Source organism: Nothobranchius furzeri, chromosome 18 (genome assembly GCF_043380555.1).
Source record: "Nothobranchius furzeri strain GRZ-AD chromosome 18, NfurGRZ-RIMD1, whole genome shotgun sequence".
NCBI lineage: Eukaryota > Metazoa > Chordata > Actinopteri > Cyprinodontiformes > Nothobranchiidae > Nothobranchius > Nothobranchius furzeri.
This window is the reverse complement of record NC_091758.1, coordinates 17091724-17117252: the sequence shown is the minus strand read 5'-3', so window position 1 is coordinate 17117252 and position 25529 is coordinate 17091724. Positions and strand designations below refer to the sequence as shown.

Below are 25529 nucleotides of genomic sequence, written 5' to 3'. Positions count from 1 at the left end.
TCAGTGATCTCGTTCTTTTGGTCACTACCCAAAGCTCGTGACCATAGGTGAGGGTAGGAACGTACATCGACCGGTAAATCAAGAGCTTCATAATCTGGCTCAGCTCTCTCTCCACCATGACAGACCAGTACAACGCCAGCATCACTGCAGACACAGCACCTATTGAACTCACGCTCCATCTTTCCCTCACACATGCATAAGACCCCGAGATACTTTGACTTCTCCACTTGAGGCAGCTCCTCATTCCTTTTCTTAAGACCATAGTCTCGGAGTTAGAGGAGCTGATTCTAATCCCAGCTGCCTCTCACACTCGACTGCGAACCGCTCCAGCAAAAGCTGGAGCTCATGTTTTGATGAAGCTAACAGGACCACATCATCTGCAAAAAGCAGAGACGCAATCCTTAGGCCACCACATTGCCTCCCCTCAACACCATAGCTGTGCCTAGAAATCCTGTCCATAAAAGTTATGAACAGATTCTGTGACAAAGGGCAGCCTTGGCAGAGTCCAACTCTCACAGGAAATGAGCTCGACTTACTGCCGGTAATGCAGACCCAAACTCTGACACCGGTCATACGGGGACCTAGCTGCCTGTATCAGAGGGCCTGGTACCCCATACTCCTGGAGAACCCCCCCAAAGGGCCCCCTGAGGGATGCTGTTGAATCCACAAAACATATTTATATTGGTTGTGCGAACTCCCACGCACTCTCCAGGACTCCCTTAAGGATATAGAGCTGGTCCAGAATCTGAGGTTCGACTACCCGTCGGACCCTCCTCTCCAGAACCCCTGAATAGACCTTACCAAGGAGGCTCAGGAGTGTGATCCCTCTGTAGTTGGAACACAACCTGCGGTCCTTCTTTTTAAATAGGGGGATCACCACCTCTGTCAGCCAGTCCAGTGGAACAGCCCCCGATGTCCACGCGATATTGCAGGGCCGCGTCAGCCAACACAGCCACACAACAACCAGAGCCTTAAGGAGCTCTGGGCAGAGCTCATCCACCCCCGCAACCTTGCCACCAAGGAGCTTTATGACCAATAATGAAGCACCACTTGGATTCAGATCAGGAGGGCTGTTCCTCCCTACCACACCTCTCCAGATCTTACTGTTGTTGCCCACGTGAGCATTGAAGTCCCCAGAAGAACGATGGAGTCACCAGAAGGAGTACTCTCCAGCACCCCCCTCTAAGGACTCCAAGAAGAGCGGGTAGCCTGACCTGCAGTTTAGTGCATGAGCATCAACAACAGTCTGGACCCGTCCCCCCACACGTAGGCGGAGGGAGGCCCCCATCTCGTTCACCGGGGTAAACCCCAACACACAGACATCAAGATGGGGGCAACAAGTATGCCCACCGTTGCTTGGCACCTCTCAATAGGGAAAGCTCCAGAGTGGTATAAAATCCAATCCCTCTCAAGGAAACCTTCTCTGGAGCCAAAGTTGTGTGTTGAGGTGAGTCCGACTATCTAGCCGGACCCTCTCAACCTCTCACACCAACTCCCCACCAAAGAGATGACATTCCACGTACCGAGAGCTAGCTTTTGTTGCCGAGGATCAGAACACCAAGGTCCCTGCCCATCACACAATGGACCAGACCCCTTTGGCCCCTCCCATGAGTGATGAGCCCATGGAAGGGGGGGGTGGGGTCTTTTTGGGCTGTGCCTGGCTGTACTCCGTGAGTGAAAGCCTGGCCACCAAGCTCCCGCTAACATGCCCCACTTCCAGGTCTGTCTCCAGAGGGGGGTTGGTGACCTGCGACCAGGTGCAGAACACTGTATCCATTGATATTTGTCATCATACCATTAAGTTCAAACTCATTTAACACATTTTCGTTTGTCTGAAGAGTACTGTCCGGTTCTAGTTTTTTCCGAAGCACATGAGCGCACGTGCCTGCAGAATCCAGGCCAGTGGGTATGCGGTCAGCTGTCTCCACTACAGCTCATATATTTAGACACAATCTCTATGGAACAGCAGGCATGACCGTTGGAAAGCAAACGGCTGGCTTAGATGATATGAAGGCGTGTGATCCGCTGCTGAGATGGAAGAATGTTGCTCGGGTCCTGATGTGCAAACATGGTGGAATGTGTTTCATAAAACACTAAACTGGATGTGTTACATCTTTACTTCCATAAAGCAGACTGCACCAAGGAATGCTATTTACCCAAAAGCAGCAGATGTAGTTAAAATGTAGTTATCAGATGATTTCATTTATTAAGGGAACAACGTTTTCCGAACCACCCTGGTCCAGTCTAACGGACTGGGCCCTAAACACTCTTGGTGCTTGTGATGACTACTGCGGTAAATGTTTTTACCGCCCTGTAGCCCTATCGTCATGACGCCCGCCAGCTGCACGAGAGGTCAGAGAATGGTAGCATTCATGGCTAAGGTTTGAAACAGAAACTGAGAAGGAGCCAGAGGGCTACATACTTGAGAGAGGTTTGAGGAGGAGCAGCTGCACTCGGTTTCTGTTACACAGGCGGGTGGGTCACAAAGCTGGCCGACTTGTTCTAATAACACATGTTGTGTCGGGGGCGGGGCCCTGGCTCTGCAGTAAACGCCCAAATACAGAAACTGCTTTCTGTAGGGAGTCAGAGCGCAGAGGACACCATCATGAAGGCCAACTGAGCCGAGGCCTCTCCTCCCTGCACTGTGCCGCGCCGCTGGACCTAAACAGCAGGAGTAGCGTGCTGCCAGGGTCCAGCCGGGCTGCTCCTCCCGCCCTCACCCTGCTGAAGAAAGACTAGACAAGATCAGGATGATGAGATTTTATTTTTTTTAACAAAGAAAATTCTAAGCTAGCTACCTCCTGATCTGTTATTTGCTGTAGGGATTGTTGAGTATTCTCCTTTCCTGAGCGGATCTAGGCTTTACGTTGAGAGAAAGTAGAACCGGGGTGTGTTGACTCTGCAGGCAGAGAAAGCAAACAAGACCAGAACCATGCCAGAAGGAACCATTGGACGTCCCCTCTCACCATCTCTCCCCAGGGACTGTGGACATGAGTGCCGGGTGTGCACGGTGAAGATGGTGAGCCTGACTGACTACGCCAGCCACATTTCCAGTCCCACACACAAGCAGAACGTGGAGGCTGCCGACAAACTGGTTTCTGTGGGCAACCAGGAAGAAGACTTCTTGGACCAGGAGTTGGTGGACCTGATAGACAAAAGAAACAAACAGATAAGGTTAGTTGTTGTTTAATGGAAGTGTTTGTCTTAATAACACACCTGTCGTTAACCCGTTAACCTGTAAACATGTTTCTACGCTCAAGTCTGAGTCCCCGTGGGCCATGTATAGTCACATTCTGCTCACAGGCCTCTTTTAGACTCCGCTCCACGCTGAGCTGTGTCTGGAGTCGGATGTCAGCCTGCAGACTAAAAAAAACATGGCTGCAGATGCAGAGTTCACACAGATCCGATGTCTCCTAACAGAAACACAGAAAACATCAGTTTAGGGTGTGTGAAGTATAAAATACATACAGAAACTTTCCCTTTTCATGTGTTTTGTTGTTTAAACCAGACTTCAGATTGTACTCGGGCCAGTTTGGCTTTCCACTTGTTTATTTGTGAACATCAGACTGCCTGTAGGAGTGGAGGCTGGGGCTCAGCGGAGTTTTTCTCTGTAATGTTGATGGAATGACAAGTCAGGAGGTCAGGTCAGCTGGCAGGAAATAGCTTCTGACGTGCGTCTGAAATCATCTGTTCTATTTTAGACCTGCAGGTCGAATCTCTTTTTAAAGAAGAGCTTTTAAAGCTGGTTTGACACAAAGTTGAAACGTAGTTGTTTTTTTTAACGAATGTGTTCTTGTCAACAGCGCCGCCACACCCTGGTGACAGAACCCCACTGGGTCGATGACGAGGATCACAGCCGTTTATATTTGATTTGAACAATTAGCCAGAGCTCACTCGGGTGTCACCAGGCTTACGTGGATGAACAGTTCAGTGTTTTCTTTTCTCTTTTGTAGGAGAGAGAAGGAAGCAGCTGCAGCTGCAAAGCTGGCAAAAGAAGAAGAAGAGCAACGGCAGAGAAAAGAGGATTTAGATAAGAGACTGAAGGAAGTTAAAGAGCGGTACCGCCTGGAGTGTGTGTGGCAGGCGCCATCGCAGGGCTTCAGTGACTCCAGTCAGCCTTGGCACAGGAGCAGCTACTGTAACACAGGCACAGGGAATACAGGAGCGTGCGACCACAGCAGCATGCAGGAGAGGAGGAGCGCCACCTGGCACGCTCAGTATCCTCCCAACTTACAGAGAGTCGCTCCTGGAGATTTATCTGGTAGAAGAAATGAGAGCCAGGAGGGGCGGAGCAGTAAAACCTGGGGCCATGGCTGCTCTTCTAACTACCAGACAAATCGGCTGCCTTGGCTGAGCAGTGAAGGGAGTAGATATGGGCTCTACGGCCATAACAATGTCTCCACGTTCTCTCCGAGGCCCCAGCATCAGAGCTTCCTGAGACCTCCCCGGGGTCAAACGTCCACCAGTGTTCACGGCCAGACTTGTCACCAGTCTCAGAGTCCAGTGCAAGGTGGTGGGCTTCAGAACCAGGGAGCACCAACAGAAACAGCCCAGAACAGCAGTCGGAACGCTAAGGGATTAGGCAGCAATCCAAAGCTGGACAAAGGCTGTCGCTGGTCACCGTATCCAGTCACCTCAGGACCACCTGGTGAGACTCACCCCAACACTTCAGAGAATCACCACAAAACTCCCAAAGTCCAGAAGCAGGAAGCCAGTGGCTGTAACAGGCAGCTCCAGCCTGAGCCTAAACCCGTTCATCATGGGGAGGAACAGAGAGGAAAGCCAAAGCCCAGTCTAGCAGACCAGAGCAGCGCCGCTAAAGGAACCAGTTCTCGGACTGGATCTGGTTCCTCCAGTCAGACGACAAACAAGCCACTGCTTCATGTAGATCAGAAGAATCTCACTGGTCCTGCTGCCCGAGGTGGAGCTCAGCACAGCAAGGCCTCTGGTCAAAAGCTGCCACGGTCCAAGTCACCCAGGAAACAAAGTGGACTCAAGGAATCCATCAAGTCCCATCCGTCAAGGAGGGAAAAGTTTCCCTCAGAGTCAGCCAGACCAATGGTTCCTGAGAGGGGGGAGTGTTTGAGCAGATCAGCTGACAATAGCGTGAAGATGATTCCTCACACAGAGGAGCAGCAGACAGATCAGGGAGGCAACCGAACTGAAGCGACTGAAAAAAGCTGTAGTCCGGCTGCAGTGAAACCATCTCCACCTGAAAGACACGCACCATCTTCAGACACCACCAAGTATGTTCAGTCACTGCAGGTATGCACCTCCGCGGTGGAGAACGTGGAGCCTGCAGCCTCAGCCAGGAGCACCAAAGAGAGCAGAGATAAACCTGAGTGCCAGAGCAGCTCGGTGCTTCCGGACCAGGTCACAGAGGGCGACCCCTCTGGGCCAAACGCATCAGCTTTGTCCAAACACGACCCCCCTCCGGGCCTAAAATGGGACCTCACCAAACATATAAGCTCCAAGGGCAAAACGGGAGCCCACGAGCCGAACCTGAACATAGCCAGACGGGTGCGTAACCTGAGTGAGTCGCGCAGGAGTGACACAGAAAAGGATTCTGGTCTGAAATCAACTGTAATGCAGCTCATCAGCTCCTCGGGGTCACGCCGCAACGTGAACTGGGACCAGGTGTACCAGGAAGTTAGGAAGAAGCAGGGAAAAGGCATGCCAAGGTGAGATTTGGATCCTAAATGTAACGTTAAATGTTAGGGATCGACTACTGCAGTACATACTCGTAAAAGTACTCCAATACTACTTTATGTAGCATGACTGCAGCAGGAGATATCAGCAGCCAGGAGATTTGATTAAAGCTCTCTAACTCCAAACCTTTAGTGACCGTTGTTAATGTTTGATATCAGTACTCCGTGTGGGACGTATTACTCAACTGTAAGTACTTGTACTTAACAGCATCCGTGTTGAACGTGTGCCTGTGCTTTCTTGCGTGTTTTTCTTCCAGCTGACGTTTTGTGTTTTGTCCTTCAGGTTTGGGATAGAGATGGTGGCCAATGAGCAGGAGTCCCAGAGTCAGGAGGATGATGACATTCCCATCCTGGAGGGTTTCCAGTGGGAATCCCTGATGGATGTGTCTCTCCAGGCCAGCTCCAGAAAACGTTCCCTGTCCGAGAGCAGCCTGGCTTCTGCACCTGCTCACCTGCCGTTCGCCTCCCTCTCCTCAGAGGAGCCGACGCATGGAGACAGTCTCAGCTCAGGGCAGCCAAGGTCTACGGGTTCTCCCAGTTCCATATCTGCTCCAGAAAGATCACAGGCCACAGTCCCAAAGCAGCCAGACAAACCCATATCAGCAATGGTGAAAGTTCTGCAGCGTTCTGACTCGTTGCTCGGTGACAGCAGCTCAGGGGCGGAGCAGTTAGATGGTCAGGGAACAGGGAAGAGACGAAGGGCAGCAGGGGTGAGTCAGGGAGACACGCTCACGTTTTATTCTAGTGTTTATAAACTTTCTGGCAGAGTGAGCAGATTTTTTATGAGCTTTTGTCCCGTTTGTAGGAGGCTCCCAGCACTGAGGCGTCCTGTGTGGAGCACAACAGCAAAAGAAGAAAAGTAAAATCCAAAAAAGGTTTGTGTCCAGATAAAAGATGAAAACATTCACGCGCACACACCCTCAGCTTCAGTCGTTCATGTTCATGGCGTTCTGGTGCAGAGCGTCTACAGATCGACCAGCTGCTGGCGGTGTCTCTGAGGGAGGAGGAGCTGAGTCGGTCTCTGCAGAACGTTGACGCCAGCTTGATCCAGGCCCGGGCGGCGCTGGATGCTGCCTACGTAGAGGTGCAGCGGCTCATGATGGCCAAACAGCAGGTACGTCTGCAGACGCGATCTGTATTTGAAGGAAGTGATGTCACAAACACATTGGAGTAATTTGTGTAGTTTAACCCATCTGGGATTCATGCAGCTTTGTCTGATTTCAGATCTCCGTGAAGATGAGCTCACTGAGAAGTAAACGGATCGAGTTACTGAAGGGGATGCAAGGTAAGATCGGTGTAGCTTTTAGCTCCTAAAGACCACAAAACAAGGTCATTCATAAAAGCTTGATTAAGTAGAAGATTAAAGATTAAAGTTCCCTTCTTCTTTCAACACATTTGCAGCGGCCTCTTAGCCTGGCAAGCCATCCTATATATGTGGATATATAGGATGGCCACAATCCACAAACAGATCAGAATCTACGGTTGTCTTTCAAACTGTCTCCTCAGGCTATCGGATAACGAACAACATGACGTACTCTCTGCTAATGGATGTCAGTCAACAGGGCAGTCAGTCACACCGTCGAAGAAGATTCAAATACATCTTAACCTTAATTTCCCTCTAGGATTAATAAAGTATTTTTAAATTGAATTATGTGCTCTTGACTCAGAAAAGCCCAAGTCTAAATAGTCCAACGTTACTGCTGATGCAGTTTCAAATGAGCCGACGCCATCTTACCCACCAAACAGATAGAGCGCTGTGATTGGCTGCCAGGCCTGCTGAAACTCCTGTGGAGCATGGCTAGACCAACCTGCTGGGTCAAGTCCTTCTGCTTCGGTCTGTCTAGATTTCTAGGCGATTGGCCTCTAGTATAAAATAATGTCTTCTGATTGGATCTCTGAGAGAAACAAGCTGTCATGCTTCTGTTTCAGGAGGTAGAATTGAGCCACGGCAGAGTTGAAAAAAAAAATTTAATAAACGGTTTCTCTGTGAACTTGGAACGCGTTTCACAACTTGCAACGTTTATGGTTCATGCGACCTTTCTCTGCGGTGAGCCAATATTCTCCCAAACTGTAGGGGGCAGCATGGAGCTCTACGGCATGCATCCAACACTACACCATAGTAGAAGTAGAAATTACTGTTGTTTATAACAGTTGTCAATGAAAGTTTTAGAATTGGTGGAGTGTTCTTGTTTCCACCAGGATCACCGCTTTTCCGTTTGTTCCCCTTCCTTGCCTTCACATATCGGTCCCTCATGTTTTTCCAGCATTTTTTTAACAGCGTTCTCGTCTTTTCCGACAGTGCGAGCTATTTCTCTCCAAGAATTATTAACAACATGTTGATCACAGTGATCTTTGAGAGCTGAATCATACAAATGTCTGTATTTACGAACCTCTGCCATACTAGTTCTTGCGAGTCCACCATGTTTTTCCGTGTTCGACCGTCCGCGTGGTTAGAAAATTTCCTAGGTGTGCGGTGCAGAATGTTTGGGCTGTGCGGAGGTCAGGTGGAGGGGCGTGGTTGTTAAAATTACGCAATTTTGCCGTGCGGAGCCGTGCAAACCTTTTTATTTTTATTTTATTTTTTTCCAAAACTTTATTGAACAAGGTGATAAGTATACAAACAAATTGCATACAAAATTGAACAAAGAACATGAAGCATATACCAGGGGGTGCACTACAGAAATGTTACACACATCCAAATAAATTTAGGTAGTGCAAATAATTATAGTTTTTTAAAGCTTTTTAATTTAGTGATCCACTAATCAATTTTATGTAAGACAGAGTGTCACTGTAAAAGTGTTTGAAATTAGGTTTTTGGTTACTATATTTGCATTTGTGGAGATAGAATTTAGCTAGGATAATTAACACATTTATAACAAAGTATACATCTTCCTTTCTGTGCTTGCAAAAAAAAAAAAAATACAATATTTTCCAATTTTAAAATAAAGTCCTTGTAGAGCTGTCCGATAATAAATTTGCTAGTCTTCCAAAACGTTGTAGCATGTGAACAGATCCAGAAGAGGTGCTGAATGGTCTCAGGGTGGCTTCCACAAAAACAGCAGTTCACATCAATGTCCCTCTTAAACTTTGTCATATAGAGATTAGCTGGGTAACACTTATGAAGTAATTTGAATGAAACTTCTTTGACCTTATTTGTCACAAAATACTTATTAGGAATGATCCATACTCTTTTCCAACTGATGTCAGTGACAAAGGAATTCCAATAAAACATCACATATGGAACAGATAAGGATTCTCTCTGAAATAAAGCACGAATATTCCTATTCACGCTCGGTGAGACAAACTTTTCCTACGTATGTGTTCACAGGGTCGGGAGGAGAAATAGGCGGTACAACTGGTAGACCACCTTTAAAAAGCATTCTAACACCCATAGGTATTGCAGCAAACTGTATAGCTTATTCTTTGGGAGTTGCCGGAAATTTATATGTGTTTAGGAGTTCTGTGTAAGACATAAGCTGTCCATTAGTATTAAACAACTGATTCACAAAAATGATCTGTTTCTCAACCCAATTAGAGAAAAACAATGATTTATTTTTATACACTATGTTCCTGTTATTCCAGATCAAGTATGTATAGGGAGTAAAATTATGTTTATAAATCAGTGACCGGGCTAACAGAACTTGTTTGTGAAACATTAAAAGTTTTTCTGGAAGCTTTCCTACATTGTAGTCACAACCCAGGATAAAAGTTAGACCACCAAATTTAGAGAAGATATAGTGAGGAATAAAATTCCAAATGGAGAAGAAGTTGAAGAGCATTCGGTCAATTTCCCCACAAGTTCTGTTGTCCACATGCAGAGATATGGCAGCATAAGTCAGGCGAGACTAACCTTCTGCTTTGGAGAGCAACACTCGTCCTCTTAAACTTAAATCTCTTTGTAACCACTGATTTAACTTAGATCGAGTTTTTTTAATTATTGGAGAAAAATTGGAGGTAATTCTGTTTTTTTGATCTTTACAGATAATCAAGCCTAAATATGTTACTTCATGTTGAATAGCTATATTACAAATACCTTGATCATTACAATTTTTGATAGGTAACAACTGACATTTGTTTGAGTTTAAAATTAATCCAGAAGCTTTTGAGAAGTCATCTAGAATTTTTAGGGCAATTGACACCTGACTAGCATTTTTAAGAAAAAATGTGGTGTCATCTGCCAGTTGGCTGATGACAACCTCTCTGTCTGCTGTGTTTATACCTTTCATAGGACTATTAGCAATATTAAGAGGCGAGGATTTGGGTACAAAGTAGAAAAAGATAAGGGCTGACGGGGCACCCTTGGCGTACACCTCGATTCAGGCAAAAACGAGATGTGGTGCCATTTTTCATTCTGATAGAGCTATTTGTGCCAGAGTATAAAGTTTTGATGGCATTGCAGAAGAAATCACCTAAGCCAAATTTCTTGAGTGAGAGAAATATAAATTCATGCTAAATCGAGTCAAAATCTTTGTAGAAGTCAAGGAAAAGGATAGATGAATTATCAAGGATTAGGTCAGAGTAGTCCAGGATATCCAAGACGAGTCTAATATTATTGGAGATGTGCCTTTTTGTCATAAATCTTGATTGTGTCTCATCTATAACATCACCCAAAGCATCTTTAATTCTCCTGGCCAGCAATAGAGCTAGAATTTTATAATCATTATTTAGGAGGCTTACTGGCCTCCAATTATCTGTGGAAAGTAAGTCCTTCTTAGGTTTAGGAATTAGGGTAATGAGTCCTTGTGTGAGGGTGGGTGGAAGAGTGCCCTTTTCAATGCTTTCGTTATAAACCTGTAACAGAAATGGTGCTAACGGGGAAGAGAACATTTTATAAAATTCAGCTACCAAACCATCTGTGCCTGGAGACTTATTGTTCTTAAGAAGATTATTGGAGTCCAGTATCTCTTTTTCAGTGAACGAACTCGTCGTCGTCGTCGTCTTCCTCCGCTTATCCGGGTCCGGGTCGCGGGGGCAGCATCCCAACTAGGGAGCTCCAGATCGTCCTCTCCCCGGCCACCTCCACCAGCTCCTCCGGCAGGACCCCAAGGCGTTCCCGGACCAGATTGGAGATGTAACCTCTCCAACGTGTCCTGGGTCGACCCGGGGGCCTTCTGCCGGCAGGACATGCCCGAAACACCTCCCCGGGGAGGCGTCCAGGAGGCATCCTGACCAGATGCCCAAACCACCTCAACTGGCTCCTTTCGATCCGGAGGAGCAGCGGTTCTACTCCGAGTCCCTCCCGAATGTCCGAGCTCCTCACCCTATCTCTAAGGCTGAGCCCGGCCACCCTACGGAGGAAACTCATTTCGGCCGCTTGTATCCGCAATCTCGTTCTTTCGGTCATTACCCAAAGCTCATGACCATAGGTGAGGATTGGGACGTAGATCGACCGGTAAATCGAGAGCCTGGCTTTCTGGCTCAGCTCCCTCTTCCCCACGACAGATCGGCTCAGCGTCCGCATCACTGCAGACGCCGAACCAATCCGCCTGTCGATCTCCCGATCCCTCCTACCCTCACTCGTGAACAAGACCCCGAGATACTTAAACTCCTCCACTTGAGGTAGGACCTCTCCCCCGACCCGGAGGTGGCAAGCCACCCTTTTCCGGTCGAGAACCATGGTCTCAGATTTGGAGGTGCTGATCCTCATCCCAGCCGCTTCACATTCGGCCGCGAACCTACCCAGCAAGAGCTGAAGGTCAGAGCTGGATGAAGCTAGGAGGACCACATCATCCGCAAAAAGCAGAGACGAGATTCTCCTGCCACCAAACTCGACACACTCCACACCACGGCTGCGTCTAGAAATTCTATCCATAAAAGTGATGAACAGAACCGGTGACAAAAGGCAGCCCTGGCGGAGTCCAACCCTCACTGGGAACAGGTCCGACTTACTACCGGCTATGCGGACCAAACTCACGCTCCTCTGGTAAAGGGACTGAATGGCCCTTAACAGAAAGCCACCCACCCCATACTCCTGGAGCGTCCCCCACAGGGTGCCCCTGGGGACACGGTCATAAGCCTTCTCCAAATCCACAAAGCACATGTGGATTGGTTGGGCAAACTCCCATGCCCCCTCCATCACCCTTGCAAGGGTATAGAGCTGGTCCACAGTTCCACGGCCAGGACGAAAACCACATTGCTCCTCCTCTATCTGAGATTCAACTATCGATCGGACCCTCCTCTCCAGTACCTTGGAGTAGACCTTTCCAGGGAGGCTGAGGAGTGTGATCCCCCTATAGTTGGAACACACCCTCAGGTCACCCTTCTTAAAGATGGGGACCACCACCCCGGTCTGCCACTCCCTAGGAACTGCCCCCGATGACCACGCAATGTTGTAGAGACGTGTCAACCATGACAGCCCTACAACATCCATAGCCTTTAGATACCCAGGACGAACCTCATCCGCCCCCGGGGCTCCGCCGCTGTGTAGTTGTTTGACTACCTCAGCAACTTCTGCCCCCGAGATCGGACAGTCCATCCCCAGGCCTCCCAGCTCTGGTTCCTCCTTGGAATGCGCATTGGTGGGATTGAGGAGCTCCTCAAAGTATTCCTTCCACCGTCCGACTATAGCCTCAGTTGACGTCAGCAGCTCCCCATCCCCACTGTAAACAGTGTGAGCGAGTTGCTGCCTTCCTCTCCTGAGGCGCCGGACAGTTTGCCAGAACCTCTTTGGAGCCGATCGATAGTCTTTCTCCATGGCCTCACCAAACTCCTCCCACGCCCGAGATTTTGCCTCGGCAACTGCCACTGCTGCACCCCGCTTGGCTATCCGGTACCTGTCTGCTGCCTCCGGAGACCCACAGACCAGCCACGCCCTGTAGGCCTCCTTCTTCAGCCTGACGGCTCCCCGAACCTCTGGTGTCCACCAGCGGGTACGGGGGTTGCCACCACGACTGGCACCGGCCACCTTACGACCACAGCTAGCAACAGCCGCCTCGACAATCGCAGAGTGGAACAAGGCCCACTCGGACTCAATGTCCCCCACTGCTCTCGGGACGTGGTCAAAGCTCTGCCGGAGGTGGGAGTTGAAGACCGTCTTGACAGGTTCTTCTGCCAGGCGTTCCCAGCAGACCCTCACTATGCGTTTGGGTCTGCCAGGTCTACGCGGCATGTTCCCTTGCCATCTGATCCAACTCACCACCAGGTGGTGATCAGTTGACAGCTCCGCCCCTCTCTTCACTCAGGTGTCCAAAACATACGGCCGCAGGTCAGATGATACGACTACAAAATCTATCATCGACCTGTGACCTAGGCTGCCCTGGTACCAAGTGTACCGGTGGGCATCCTTATGTTCGAACATGGTGTTCGTTATGGCCAAACTGCGGCTTGCACAGAAGTCCAATAACAAAACACCGCTCGAGTTCAGATTAGGTGGGCCGTTCCTCCCAATCACACCCCTCCAGGTCAAGCTGTCATTGCCCACGTGAGCATTGAAGTCCCCCAGCAGGACAATGGAGTCCCCTGATGGAGCACTATCTAGCACTCGTCCCAGGGACTCCAAAAAGGGTGGGTACTCTGAACTGATATTTGGCCCATAAGCACAAACAACAGTCAGGACCCGTTCCCCGACCCGAAGGCGCAAGGAAGCTACCCTCTTGTCCCCCGGGGTAAACCCCAACACACAGGCAGAGAGTCTCGGGGCTAACAAAAAGCCAACCCCAGCCCCCCGCCTCTCACCCGGAGCAACTCCAGCAAAGTAGAGTGTCCAACCCCTCTCCAGGTCTCGGGTTCCAGAGCCAATGCAATGTGTCGAGGTGAGTCCGACTATATCTAGCCGGTACCGCTCAACCTCTGCCACAAGCTCCGGCTCCTTCCCCGCCAGCGAGGTGACGTTCCATGTCCCAAAAACTAGTTTTCTTGTCTGGGGATTGGACCGCCAAGGCTCCCGCCTTGGTCTGCCACCCGATTCGCATTGCACCGGACCCTTCATGTTCCTCCTGCGGGTGGTGGGTCCACAGTTGGACGAGCCCATGTATCCGGTTCGGGCTGGGCCCGGCCGGGCCCCATGGGCGAAAGCCCGGCCACCAGGCGCTCGCTCACGGGCCCCAACCCCAGGCCTGGCTCCAGGGTGGGACCTCGGTAACCCTCCGGGCCGGGTACTCCGACTCTTCGTTTTAACCGCCATGAAAGATCCTTCGAACCGTTCTTTGTCTCACCCTTCACCTAAGACCAATTTGTCATGGGAGACCCTACCAGGGGCACTAAGTGCCCCAGACAACATAGCTCCTAGGATCATTAGGGCACTCAAACTCCTCCACCACGATAAGGTGACGGTTCAAGGAGGAGTCACAATAAAGCCTATCTGCAGTTTTTATTACTCTTATATTATTTACAGAGTCGATGAACTGAGTAGCAACATTTGCCTTATATTTTGATTCATACAACTTTGAGTAAAATTTACAGCAAAATTGAGAGAGGGTTTTGGCATCATTAGTGATTGTACCATTAATGTTCAACTGATGGATAGCATTGGATTTAGATCTATATTTTTCTAAATGGAAAAAATAAGCAGAGTTCTGTTCTCCTTCCTCTATCCATTTTTTTTCTTGAATGAACAATAGCACCTTCAGCTTTCTGGCGATAAAGCTCGTCAAGTTTAGAATGAAGGGTCCTAAGTTGCAACTTATCCTCCTCTGAGACTTCATCTGTGGTAGTTGATAAATTGATGAAATTTGAACAATTAATTTTTCTTCCTCTTCTGATCTTGCCTTAGCTATTTTTGCCCCATACTGTCTCAAAAATTTACCTGTTTCAAATTAAAATAGTTCCCAGTTTATACTGTAAGACTTTTTAATATTACCCTTGTTGATAAAGTGTTTTAACAATGGTGTAACTTCAGCTTTTACAAATGTATGGTTCAAAAGTGAACTATTCAACTTCCAATATGAAGATCTATTAATATTTTCAGTAGGAAGAAATTGTGAATTGATGTATATTGCTCTATGGTCAGTAAGTGGCGTTGTAAGGATATTGAGCGTTATGCTATCTTTGGACAGATTTTTAGAAATTAACCAAAAATCAATACGTGATTTCCTTGAACCAGAGTGGTTACTCCATGTAAATGATATATCATCAGGAAATTTCTCTCTCCAAATATCAGTTACATTAAATTTATCAATAAATGCTTCCATCCTCAAGTTACTTTTAAAACATTGTGCTGGGGGCCATCTATCTATAGTATCATTGAGCGAAACATTAAAATCTCCGCCTATTAACAAAAGTGAGCTAGGATATCTAGAGAGCCAAAAAGTAATTATCGTATTTAATGAGTCAATAACCATATACATTAAGAATTATGAAGATGTAGTGATTGTATTCGACTACCAGACAAATATAATGACCTAAGGAATCACAGTCTGATTGTAGAACAGTACCACCGAAAATACCTTTGAGAGTTGTGACCCCAGCTGACCTCTCTGAGCCATGCGAACACCAGATATCGTTACCCCACTGGGATTTCCAGAAGTTCACGTCAATAGAAACAGAATGGCTTTCTTGGAAAAAACAGAAATCACTATGATGTTTTTAGCAAACAAAAATGGAGCTTTATGTTTACAAGTTTGTTTTAACCCCCTGGCATTAAGAGAAACAATGGAGAATGACAGTATAGAAAACAAAAACTGAACAATTAGAAATTTAAATAGAACTAATACGTAGATAGTGTTTAATAGAAAAGTACGTATCAAAAGGGGACCGAGCATTGCATTTATGAAAATAATTTGGTAAAAGTGTTATAACATTAACTTCTCAATAACCAAAAAATAAAGTGCATTAAAATAAACAACAAACATAAGCAGTTGTACTACATGGTAGTTTTAACCTTCTTTCTTATTTACCCATTATTCTCCATTTTCATTCTGAGGACGGAAAAACTTCTGTCCCGTTCGCAAAACCTCGACATCCGACGTAGTAGGTCTTTTTGTTCTCCTTGCAAGCCTGCTCAATAATTGGCCACAGTACGTCAAATCTAAACTTCCGTTGTTTTGTTTGTCTGTGTCAGGTTGGAGGGAATTAAGGTTATTTTAGCAGTTCAGAGTTAATAAAGCGGTAGATATGATGTTTCACAAGGTGCTGCTAGAGTTATGTGACCTCTTACTTGTGATTTTACTATAAAACATAATAATAATCAACTTCTCCTCCATGTTTGCTCGGAGGTGTATGGAGCATCCTGTCCGCTCATTGGTCAGTGAATGAAACCTCCGTTGATTGGTCCTCGTCCGAGCGACAGCGATGAAAAGTTGAAAATGTTTCAACTTTCTGGGATCGCGTTGCTGGGTCGCCTGTGCACGACACGTGCACGAGCGCAAAATTTCACACACACGTTTTTCTCGTTTTGCTTAGTAGGAGGGAGACCCGCGGTTATCGCTTTGTCTCGCATGTCTCGTTGAAAATGAATGGAGGAGAGGCGATGTCGCCTCCCGTGTGTCGAGCTGCAAATCAGAGGCCTGCTGGTACGCTTGATTGATTGATCGCTGCAGTTCATCTCCATCCTCAGTCTCCATCAAAGTTATTAAAAAGAAAAAACGAGTTGAGTTTACGTCCTTGTGTCTTAGTGCAGCCAACCACGCAGCAAGCGAAAACCATTTTACTGTCAAATCAACTAAATAAAAGCGACAAAAGGCTACAAACTGGCTTGTTTTGACTACCTTCACTGGAGTTTCTATGGATGTAAACGGTCTTTTTGCCGTCCATCATGGCAAAGGGGGCGGCCACATGAGTGGTGTGACGTCTTGTGCAAAGGGTCAGTATGATGTTGTTCTCCACTGCCAAGATTAAAGCCATTAAAAACACACCGTTGCACTTCTTTAAAGATGCCGGTGGTAAATAAGCCCTTAGGGCACATGCGTTGACGTAATCTACACAGATAAGAAATCACAATAGTCTTTTATTTGGGAAATCTTTTGACGGTTTACACTGAAACCATGTGTGACTTCCTGTCTAGCCCTGCCTTAACTGTGGAAATGGACTCGTCCCAGAAGTGGCCTGTGGCAAAACTAGAACCCAATCCTATCTTTAGCGGCACAGCGCAGCGCGCTGCTTCTGAGATGCGCTGGTTTGGATCAACCCTGTGGACTTTAATAAAGCAGTGGCGTTACGCGCCACTGATGCCTCCGGTGTGAATTTGGGGTCAGACTTTGCAACATCGGAAAGACCAACCCCATTAGTTATAAAGATGTTTATTTATGAAGATAATCATTTAAAATCTACAGCTGTTCTTTAGTGACGTGAATCCAGGCCAAATTATACAATCTAGACCTCTAGGATTGAGCGAATGCTCTTATTTTGACGAGTCACGTGAAATAAATCCATGTTCCCCAACTCACAAAGACTAATTAATTATTGTGACTTCAGCCTTGGCCAAAATATTCCTGATTATAATTTTTTTCCCTGTCTTTGCTATAATAAACTACAGATTTTGCTTTTCGTTCTGATTATAACTGCTACGATTCTAGAAAACGTGTGGAGTGAACCTGGTTTTGTTTCAGGTGCTGTAGAGGAAGCCCCCGAGGTAACGCTGAAACTAGAGAGGGTAGATCTGTGTGAAGCGTCTGTCCTGCCCTCCTCTGTTCTGGACAACACTTGTACCAGCCCTGCTGCGGGACGTCCTTCTCCTCCGTCCTCCAGCCTACCTCTGTCGGTGGTTATCAAAGAGGAGCCCAAGTCACCGGTCCACATCAGCTCAGAGCCGGACCCTCGGAGCGTCAGAACCCATGATGCGCACAGTCCAACTCCAGAGCTGCCCGCCGCTCATCCAATGGCACCCCCAGGTAACCGGATCAGTCAAGGGATAGTGGTTCTGCTGGTACTAGACCTCACCCACTGTGGTTAAACTGGTGTGTTACGTTTCCAGTTAGTCCCTCTGGTGGAGGTGTAGCAAAACCCAAGTCTTGCTCTGGGATGGGCTAGTGAGGAAGTGTAGATTCTTCACTTGGTAAATGGTCTGTATTTGAAACAGCACCTTCTAGAGTCCTGAAACCCCCCAAGACACTTTTCAACACAATCAGTCTTTCACCCTTTCACACCCTGGCGGTGATGATCTCACAGAAGAACATGTCAGAGATGAGTTTTAATTTGGCCGTCTCACACAACACGTAACTGTCGTACACCTTCTGTTGTCCCAATTTAGTCACAAAGCGTCTTATTTAAATATCCGTTTGTTCCGATTTTGGCCTAATTTTATTTACAGCTGGCTCTTCCTGACGTTTCATCCATCCATCCATTTTCCTTGACTTATCTGGGGTGGGGTCACGGGGGCATCAGCCTTTGTCTTTCTCTTTAAAATTTTTAAATCTAAATAAAATTTGTGTGTATTTTAATCGTGCTGTCACATTGATTTCAATGTTCTTGCTGTTCTTGCTCATTGGAAAGCAGGTTGAATTTTCTCTGTGTATGAAATGTGCTTTATGAATAAAGCTGCCTTGCCTTGGCAGGGAGGCCCAGACTTCCCTCTCCCCAGCCACTTGGACTTGCTCCTCCGGGGAATCCCAGCTGAGAATCGTAGTCCCTCCAGCGTGTCCTGGGTCTTCCTTTAGGTCTCCTCCCGGTTGGGCGTGCCCGGAAAACCTCACCTGGGAGGCGTCCAGAAAGCATCCTAATCAGAACCCCGAGCCACTTCAACTGGCTCCTCTCAATGTGGAGGAGCGGCGGGTCTTCTCAGAGCCCCTCCCGGATGACCAAGCTTCTCACCCTAACTCTAAGGGAGAGCCCAGCCACCCTGTGGACAAAATTCATTTTGGCCGCTTGTATCTGCGATCTCGTTCTTTCGGTCACTACCCAAAGCTCGTGACCGTAGGTGAGGGTAGGAACGTAGAGCACCCGGTAAATCGAGAGCTTTGCCTTCATGCACCTTCATTAGGAAATTAGAAACACTTGTGAATGGAGAGTTTAGACATTCCCCGGTTATTGTGCCTCAATATTTATAGACGGTACAGAAACCTGAAAATCCCACTAATGCTTTTGAGCCTCTCCTGCTGCTGCCAAGAATCCATGTTCTGCACCTGCTACTGAACATTTTAACATTTCTAATTTAAATGAACTTTAATAATCTTTGTTATGTTTTTAGGTAAATAAAAAGTTGATTAAAACTTCATAAATTTGACTTCTGTCCATTTTCATAGAGAAGATTGCAGGTTCTGCCTGTAACTTCCAGTCTTCTCCTGCAAGACGGCCCGAGTCTTACCACACCATCTGTGCACAGCCAGCAGGTGGCAAAGAAAGGTCACCTGGACAGCTGGAGACAACCACGAGTAACTACAGCATCTCATCTGACTACCAAACCTTCATGAAGCCCCTGTCGTCCTGCAGAGGAGGCTCTGAGCCCGGGAGCGCTGCTGACTGTGCAGACCGTCAGTCTCGGCGGTCCACCTCACTTCCCCATGTTCCAGCTTCTCCCTCTGAGCTGGGGACTGGAAACCGGGTGAGGAAGCTCAAGAAAAGGAAAGCGTTGAAAAAGGCTCTGGGGATGGAGCGGCCTGAGAGCAGTGACACTGAGATGGACGACGAGGCCCTGAGGCCCAGGTGGAGACAGCGCAGGAGACCCAGTGGAGGTTCCCAGGTCAGCACCTCCAGTCAGCCTACCGATGACCGAGAGGTTCACACGGGCAAAGATGGAAACAAGAAGAATCCTTTTCCTGCTCTAAAACCTGAGAAGGACCAACATTCTCCCAAACAAATGGTGGAGCTTCCCCAAGCAGCTGCCGCTGGTCCGGTGGAGGATCTGGATGAAGAGGAGAGTATGGAGGTCACCACCGCCTGTCAGCAGCACCAAACCCCAGCCCCCCCCTCAACCATGGAGCCACAGAGCCTGGCCTGCAATAAGCTCTCCTCCACCAGTGACATGGATGTGTGTAAATCCTCCGAGAGGTGAGTCCTCGACAGCTAAAGCTTCCCAGAATGCCTTCTGCCGCTGGAAAGCAACTGGAAAGAAAACACAGTAGAAACAAGCGTTTTACACTTTTTTTGTGTTTCCCTGAATATTTTATTATTAATGCAAAGAAAAATCAATCAGTCAACGACATCCTCTACAGATGGACCAGTGTTTGTATTAAAATAAAGTAAATTTCAGTCAGCAGCAGGTGTCTCTAAACAGTTTAGTCAACACTTTTATTTATTAATGACAGTTTTGCAAAAACGTAACTAAAGGTGTTTAATAGGATAAATGCCATATTCCAACACTATAATATTAATAATAATAAAGATGGTGATAGTAGTACTTGTACACAATAACAGATGCGATTTTGTAATGAGCCTAATGTTAAACTGTTTTCTCCCTGCAGTGATTTGCCGTTTGCCGTGACTTTGCCCAAAAACTCCTCAGGTGTGTTTATCTATGGTTTCTTTCAAGATGTCTCATTAGAATTATTAATCAATTATTATGATTAGAAATGTCCCTTGTTAGTTGGATTTCCTGCTTTGCAGATGCATTCTGGGTTATTTCCTGTGTGTTTTTGTCCCAGATGTGTTCTCTGATCAGTGTGACGACGAGCTGCCGACTGAAGGCGTCTTTGACGGCCACCGGGAGGTGGTCAACGCCCTCCAGATCCAAAACGGGCTGCTGTACACATGTTCAGGAGATCGCACCGTCAGAGCCTTCGACCTGGTGGTGAGTGATGTGGTGAGGGGACCCCCCTGCTGCTCCGGGTCATAGTTTTCATTGAAAGAACAGTTTTTGTGCCGTTGCAGAGTCACGAGTGTGTGGGTGTGTTTGAAGGCCACAGCTCCAAAGTGACCTGCCTGCTGATATCAACAGCTCCGAGCCTCTACCGCCGGCTTTATTCTGCTTCCTGTGACCAGACCATCCGCTGCTACAGTCTGAAGGTATCATAAATAAATAAGTCCTGTTTGGATGAGCAGCCAGTGGGATCTCATGTTGCTGGTTGTCTGCAGACACAAGAATTGGAGCAGCAGTTCTCTCTGCCGGACCGAGTCCTCTGCCTTCACAGCCGATGGAAGACGTTATACGCCGGCCTGGCAAACGGCACGGTGGTGACGTTCAATCTCAGGGTGAGAATTCTCAGGGAAGAGGCAACTTTTCATTGTGTTTAGGGCTTGAAACAGTCACATTAGTAGTGTCAAACTCCATTGGGAAACACATGATATAAACACTAGAGATCTTTTGATCAGGGTAGTTTGATCTGAGTTGTTTAGGATCGATAAAGGCTTAAACCAGGAGTGGGGAACCCTGGTCCTCGAGGGCCGGTGTCCTGCAAGTCTTTACTCCAACACTTCTGATTCAGTGGTTGATTCACCTGTTCTGCAGCTCATCAAGATCTGCAGACGCCTGTTAATCTGGCTCCCAGTCACTTCCAGAATCCAATTCAAAATTCTGCTATATACATTCAAAGCCATCCATAACCTAGCTCCACCGTACCTCTCAGACCTCCTTCATCCTTCAACCTCCACCCGTTCCCTCAGGTCCTCCTCCTCCATCCACCTCTCTGTCCCACCTTTCCGTCTGGTCACTATGGGGAGCAGGGCCTTCAGTCGCTCTGCTCCCCAGCTCTGGAACTCACTCCCTCCTGACCTCCGTAACATTGATTCCCTCACTCTCTTTAAAACCAGACTCAAAACTCACCTGTTCCGTCTAGCATTCCAATAGTTACTCTCTTTGCTCCAATCTATCTGTTTGTTTTATGTTGTTTTATCTTTTATTGTTGTGTATTTTATCTCTGTAAAGTGTCCTTGAGTGTTCAGAAAGGCGCTGTTGAAATAAAATGTATTATTATTATTATTATTATTTATCACCTGCTGATTGAAATCAGGTGTGATGATGCAGGGTTGAAACTAAAATATGCTGGATAGCGGCCCTCGATGGACCGGGGTTCCCCACCCCTGGCTTAAACCAAGGCTCAGTCCAGCCCAGACCTGCAGACCACAGACCTTCAGAACATTAACCATTTAAAAACCTGTTACTGTGAGTTTCTGTAGAAGATCACAGTCTGGGAGACAGTTTATCTCTGCAGACCACAGGGCAGCAAGCTTTATTTATAAGCTCCGTTTTAAACAACAGTCGTTGGTTGTGAATGCTCTTTATTCACCTGTGATGGTTTAACACCACATTCACCAGGAGTTACACCCTACACACCCACACACACCAGCTGACAAAAGAGCAACAGCGTTTAACCTGTTAGAGGTTTTTTAGAAGTCCGTCTAAAATCCTCCCGATCTCTGCTAGTGTTTTTTAACATCTATTTGTTGTTTCTGATTGTTTAGACAAACAAGCAGATGGATGTGTTCGAGTGCCACGGACCGCGTGGCGTGAGCTGCCTGGCCTCGTCTCAGGAGGGAGCCCAGAGGATCCTGCTGGTTGGCTCCTCAGACAGCACCATCAGCGTGAGAGCGGCCAAGCACGGACTGCTGCTGCGCACGCTGAAGGGCCACACCAAGAGTGTCCTCTGTATGACGGTGGGCCTCAGCTGAATCCTTGTCATTGAAAATACTTTAAAGATGACCAAATAGATTTAAATAAGCAGGTGGAAGCTGGTTTAATAGATCAGATAGTTCACAGCTTCTGGAGGGAGAGTCTGTGAAAGAACAGAACCGTCTCAGACGCTGGTGGGGTGAACAGAAGAACATCTGTCCGCTGATGCAAAATGGTTTAGGAGGTAAAGTCTGTCCCTGGTCAGACGTGTGTTTGATGTTCCCTTAAGGCTCTGCTGCTGCTGCAGGAACAGCTGCTGCCCTTTTAGCAAATAAACAATTTATGATAAATATTTTTATTTGTTATTTAAAATTCTCGTTTCTGTTTCCTTTCAGGTGGTTAACGATCTGGTCTTTAGTGGATCCAGCGATCATTCTGTGTACGCTCACAACATCCACGTGAGTTCACACACACACACACACACACACACACACACACACACACACACACACTGGTGTGTTTGTTTTTTATGGCTTTTGTTTACTTTGTTTCTTGTCTCCGTATCAGACGGGGGAGCTTGTCCGAGTCTATAAGGGGCACAGCCATGCTGTTACCGTGGTGACTGTCCTGGGTAAAGTGATGGTCACCGCCTGCCTAGACAAACTGGTCCGGGTCTACGACCTGCAGGTCTGCTTTCCAGTATAACGTTCCTTTGTGGCAGATGAACCACTTCTCTCACCAGTTCAGTTACTGGTGCTGAAAGCAGAGGCTGTTGAATTGCTCATTAACCAATCAGCTGCTTCTGTCCACAGTCTCAGGAGCTGCTGCAGGTCTATGCTGGACACGAAGACATGGTGCTGTGTATGGCCGTCCACAAAAACATGGTGAGGAAACACCTGGACCCTCCTCTAGTAGCACCTCCGTGGAATTAGCTTGTGGCTCTCAGCTTGTCAGATTAAAGGAACCAAATGTGGTTTGTTTCAGATCTACTCTGGCTGTTACGATGGCACCGTTCAGGCCATCAAGTTGAACCTGATGCAGAACCACCGCTGCTGGGTAAGACCGGGACCTGGGCTGACTCGGGTTTAAAATGCACCCGCTGGCTCTTTCACTGTGATGTGATTTAGTTTTGAATGCACAAAAAAGAAAATATAAACACTTTATTTATATAAATATATAGCTTATTTTGAGCCACCTGATTTATCTGGGAGACCCAACTGCACGTGCGTGCATGTGTGTGTGTGTGTGTAGGAGCGTGCATGTGTGTATTTTAATAAGTAAAGTGTTGTGTTGGCAGTGGCACGGCTGCTGGCTGGTCTTCGGAGTGAGGGATCATCTGCTGCAGCACCTGATCAGCGACCACATCGGTGCCAACTTCCAGACGATGAAGTGTCGCTGGAAGAACTGTGAGGAGCTTTTCTGTCGACGCAACAAGCAGGTAGACAAACCTTTAGCAGCTCTTACACCACTGAAGAACGGGGTTTATTTTGTTTGTGGTGCTTCAGTCATAAACATCACCTTAATCTGGACAACATTTTACTGGGAGTAAGGTGACCTGAGTGGATTCTCTTTACCGTTCAGCTGCCTTTAAAGCCCACAAATCATCTTAGTGTTTTCACTCAGGGCTGCACCTATTGAATATTTTGGAAGAAGAAGAAAAGATCTTTTCTATGGCGCCTCTCAAGATAAAAATCACGAGGCGCTTCACAAAAACAAAAAATGTAAAATAGAAAAATAATTTAGAAAATGATTAAAAATATTTTTAAAATGAGTCAAAATAGACAATTGTGATTCAAAAGTGTAAAGAAATGGAGAGAGTGAGTAGGAAAGAGGTAAATCAGTGGATCCTGAGGAAGGTGGAATAGCTAGGGAGAGCAGAACAAGGAGAGGGTGATGAAGGTCACACCAAAACCAGCTTGAACAAGTGAGTTTTCAGCTGCTGTTTGAAGGAGACCACTGAGTCCACTGATCTCAGGCTCAGGGGGAGAGAGTTCCAGAGTCTGGGGGCCACAGCAGCAAATGATCTGTCACCTTTGGTCTTTGCCGCACAACCAGTAAAATGGTAAATGGCCTGTATTTGATATAGCGCCTTCTAGAGTCCTGGAACCCCCCAAGGCGCTTTACAACACAATCAGTCATTCACCCATTCACACCCACATTCACACTGATGGTGATGAGCTACGATGTAGCCACAGCTGCCCTGGGGCGCACTGACAGAGGCGAGGCTGCCGAGCACTGGCGCCACCGGTCTCTCCGACCACCACCAGCAGGCAACGTGGGTTAAGTGTCTTGCCCAAGGACACAACGACAGCGACAGACTGAGCGGGGCTCGAACCTGCAACCTTCCGATTACGGGGCGAGCACTTAACTCCTGTGCCACCGTCGCCCACGGTAGGCTTTGATCACTGGACCTCAGGGACCTGCTGGGGGTATAGGGACTGAGAAGATCACTAATGTAAGATGGTGCTTGTCCATGTAAGGCCCTATAGACCAGAACCAGGATCTTGAAATGAACCCTGAAGTTGACTGGCAGCCAGTGAAGCTGGAGGAGAAGCGGGGTGATGTGGGTGTGTTAAGTATTCAAATATTCTATCGAATCTTCCATCGATTAATCGAGTATTCAATTTGACGACATTTCAAGTGAAACGAATCTGCTGCTAAAAATAGGAAAAAACATTTTTATATTTAATACATATTATTTTATATTTAACTCATTCACTGCCAGCCGTTTCCTGATCAGTAAAGCCCTTCGCTGCCAGCGTTTCTCAGTGTTTGTACTGTTTTTTTAAGAGTCACAGAACGTTGCGCGCTAGGATGATGTCGACGCCAAAACAAAGCGACTCACCTCTTACATCATGAAGACTCAGAGCGTTATCCTTTTTTTTCATAATCCATTGTCGAATTGTGATCGGCAGAAGCTTTCCGGTTCGCACCTCACTTTTTTTTTTACAGGAACGGCCCAAAACGATCTAACACATGGATGTTCTGCCTTCTGATCATGTGACGTGTGATGTATGCAGGTTTTATTATGTACAGGTTGGCAACATAATCTAGTCTAAATTGTATTCAAATAGGGAGCTTTTAAAAGTTCATAATTAGCATGACTACAAATCGGACATCGACACGTCGCATGTATGACGTCATGACATAATCTCCTCTCCGCTAGCATAGCTGCTACTTACCACACGGCCAGATTTATGGTGGTTCTTTCCTCCTGAAGGAAGGAAGGATTTGAAGTTTGCTGAACTTTTCCCTCAGTTTTTCTCTGTGTCTGGCTCGACGATGTCGCTTTCATGAAGCGCATTTGTAGTTCTGGACTCAATTTCACACAAAACCTAAAATAGCGTTTCACCCCTGTTCGAAAATAAGCGAGTTCTTGGTATCAAAAAGCTTCTTTAAAATTCACAGATGTTATATGTGATTTCCAAGGCACAAAACAAACGGAATTAGAAAATACTGTTTTT

General features: G+C 47.2%; 1 protein-coding gene across 2 annotated transcripts in view; it reads left to right on the top strand.

Annotated features, from left to right (window-relative positions):
* znf106a (zinc finger protein 106a) overlaps nt 1–25529 on the top strand; it is a 30195-nt gene that overhangs the window by 2861 nt on the left and 1805 nt on the right. Inside the window, exons 4-21 of one of the 2 annotated variants that reach the window (XM_015969342.3) lie at nt 2980–3174; nt 3954–5681; nt 5992–6418; nt 6514–6583; nt 6668–6822; nt 6933–6993; nt 17192–17473; nt 18824–19568; nt 19982–20022; nt 20162–20307; nt 20388–20522; nt 20592–20708; nt 21918–22109; nt 22461–22523; nt 22633–22752; nt 22878–22949; nt 23050–23121; nt 23363–23503. In XM_015969342.3, the coding sequence (XP_015824828.3) occupies nt 2980–3174; nt 3954–5681; nt 5992–6418; nt 6514–6583; nt 6668–6822; nt 6933–6993; nt 17192–17473; nt 18824–19568; nt 19982–20022; nt 20162–20307; nt 20388–20522; nt 20592–20708; nt 21918–22109; nt 22461–22523; nt 22633–22752; nt 22878–22949; nt 23050–23121; nt 23363–23503 (4762 nt within the window). Of the gene's footprint in view, nt 1–2979; nt 3175–3953; nt 5682–5991; nt 6419–6513; nt 6584–6667; nt 6823–6932; nt 6994–17191; nt 17474–18823; nt 19569–19981; nt 20023–20161; nt 20308–20370; nt 20523–20591; nt 20709–21917; nt 22110–22460; nt 22524–22632; nt 22753–22877; nt 22950–23049; nt 23122–23362; nt 23504–25529 lie in introns of those variants that run through there. The other variant, XR_008563483.2, reaches the window with a different exon arrangement.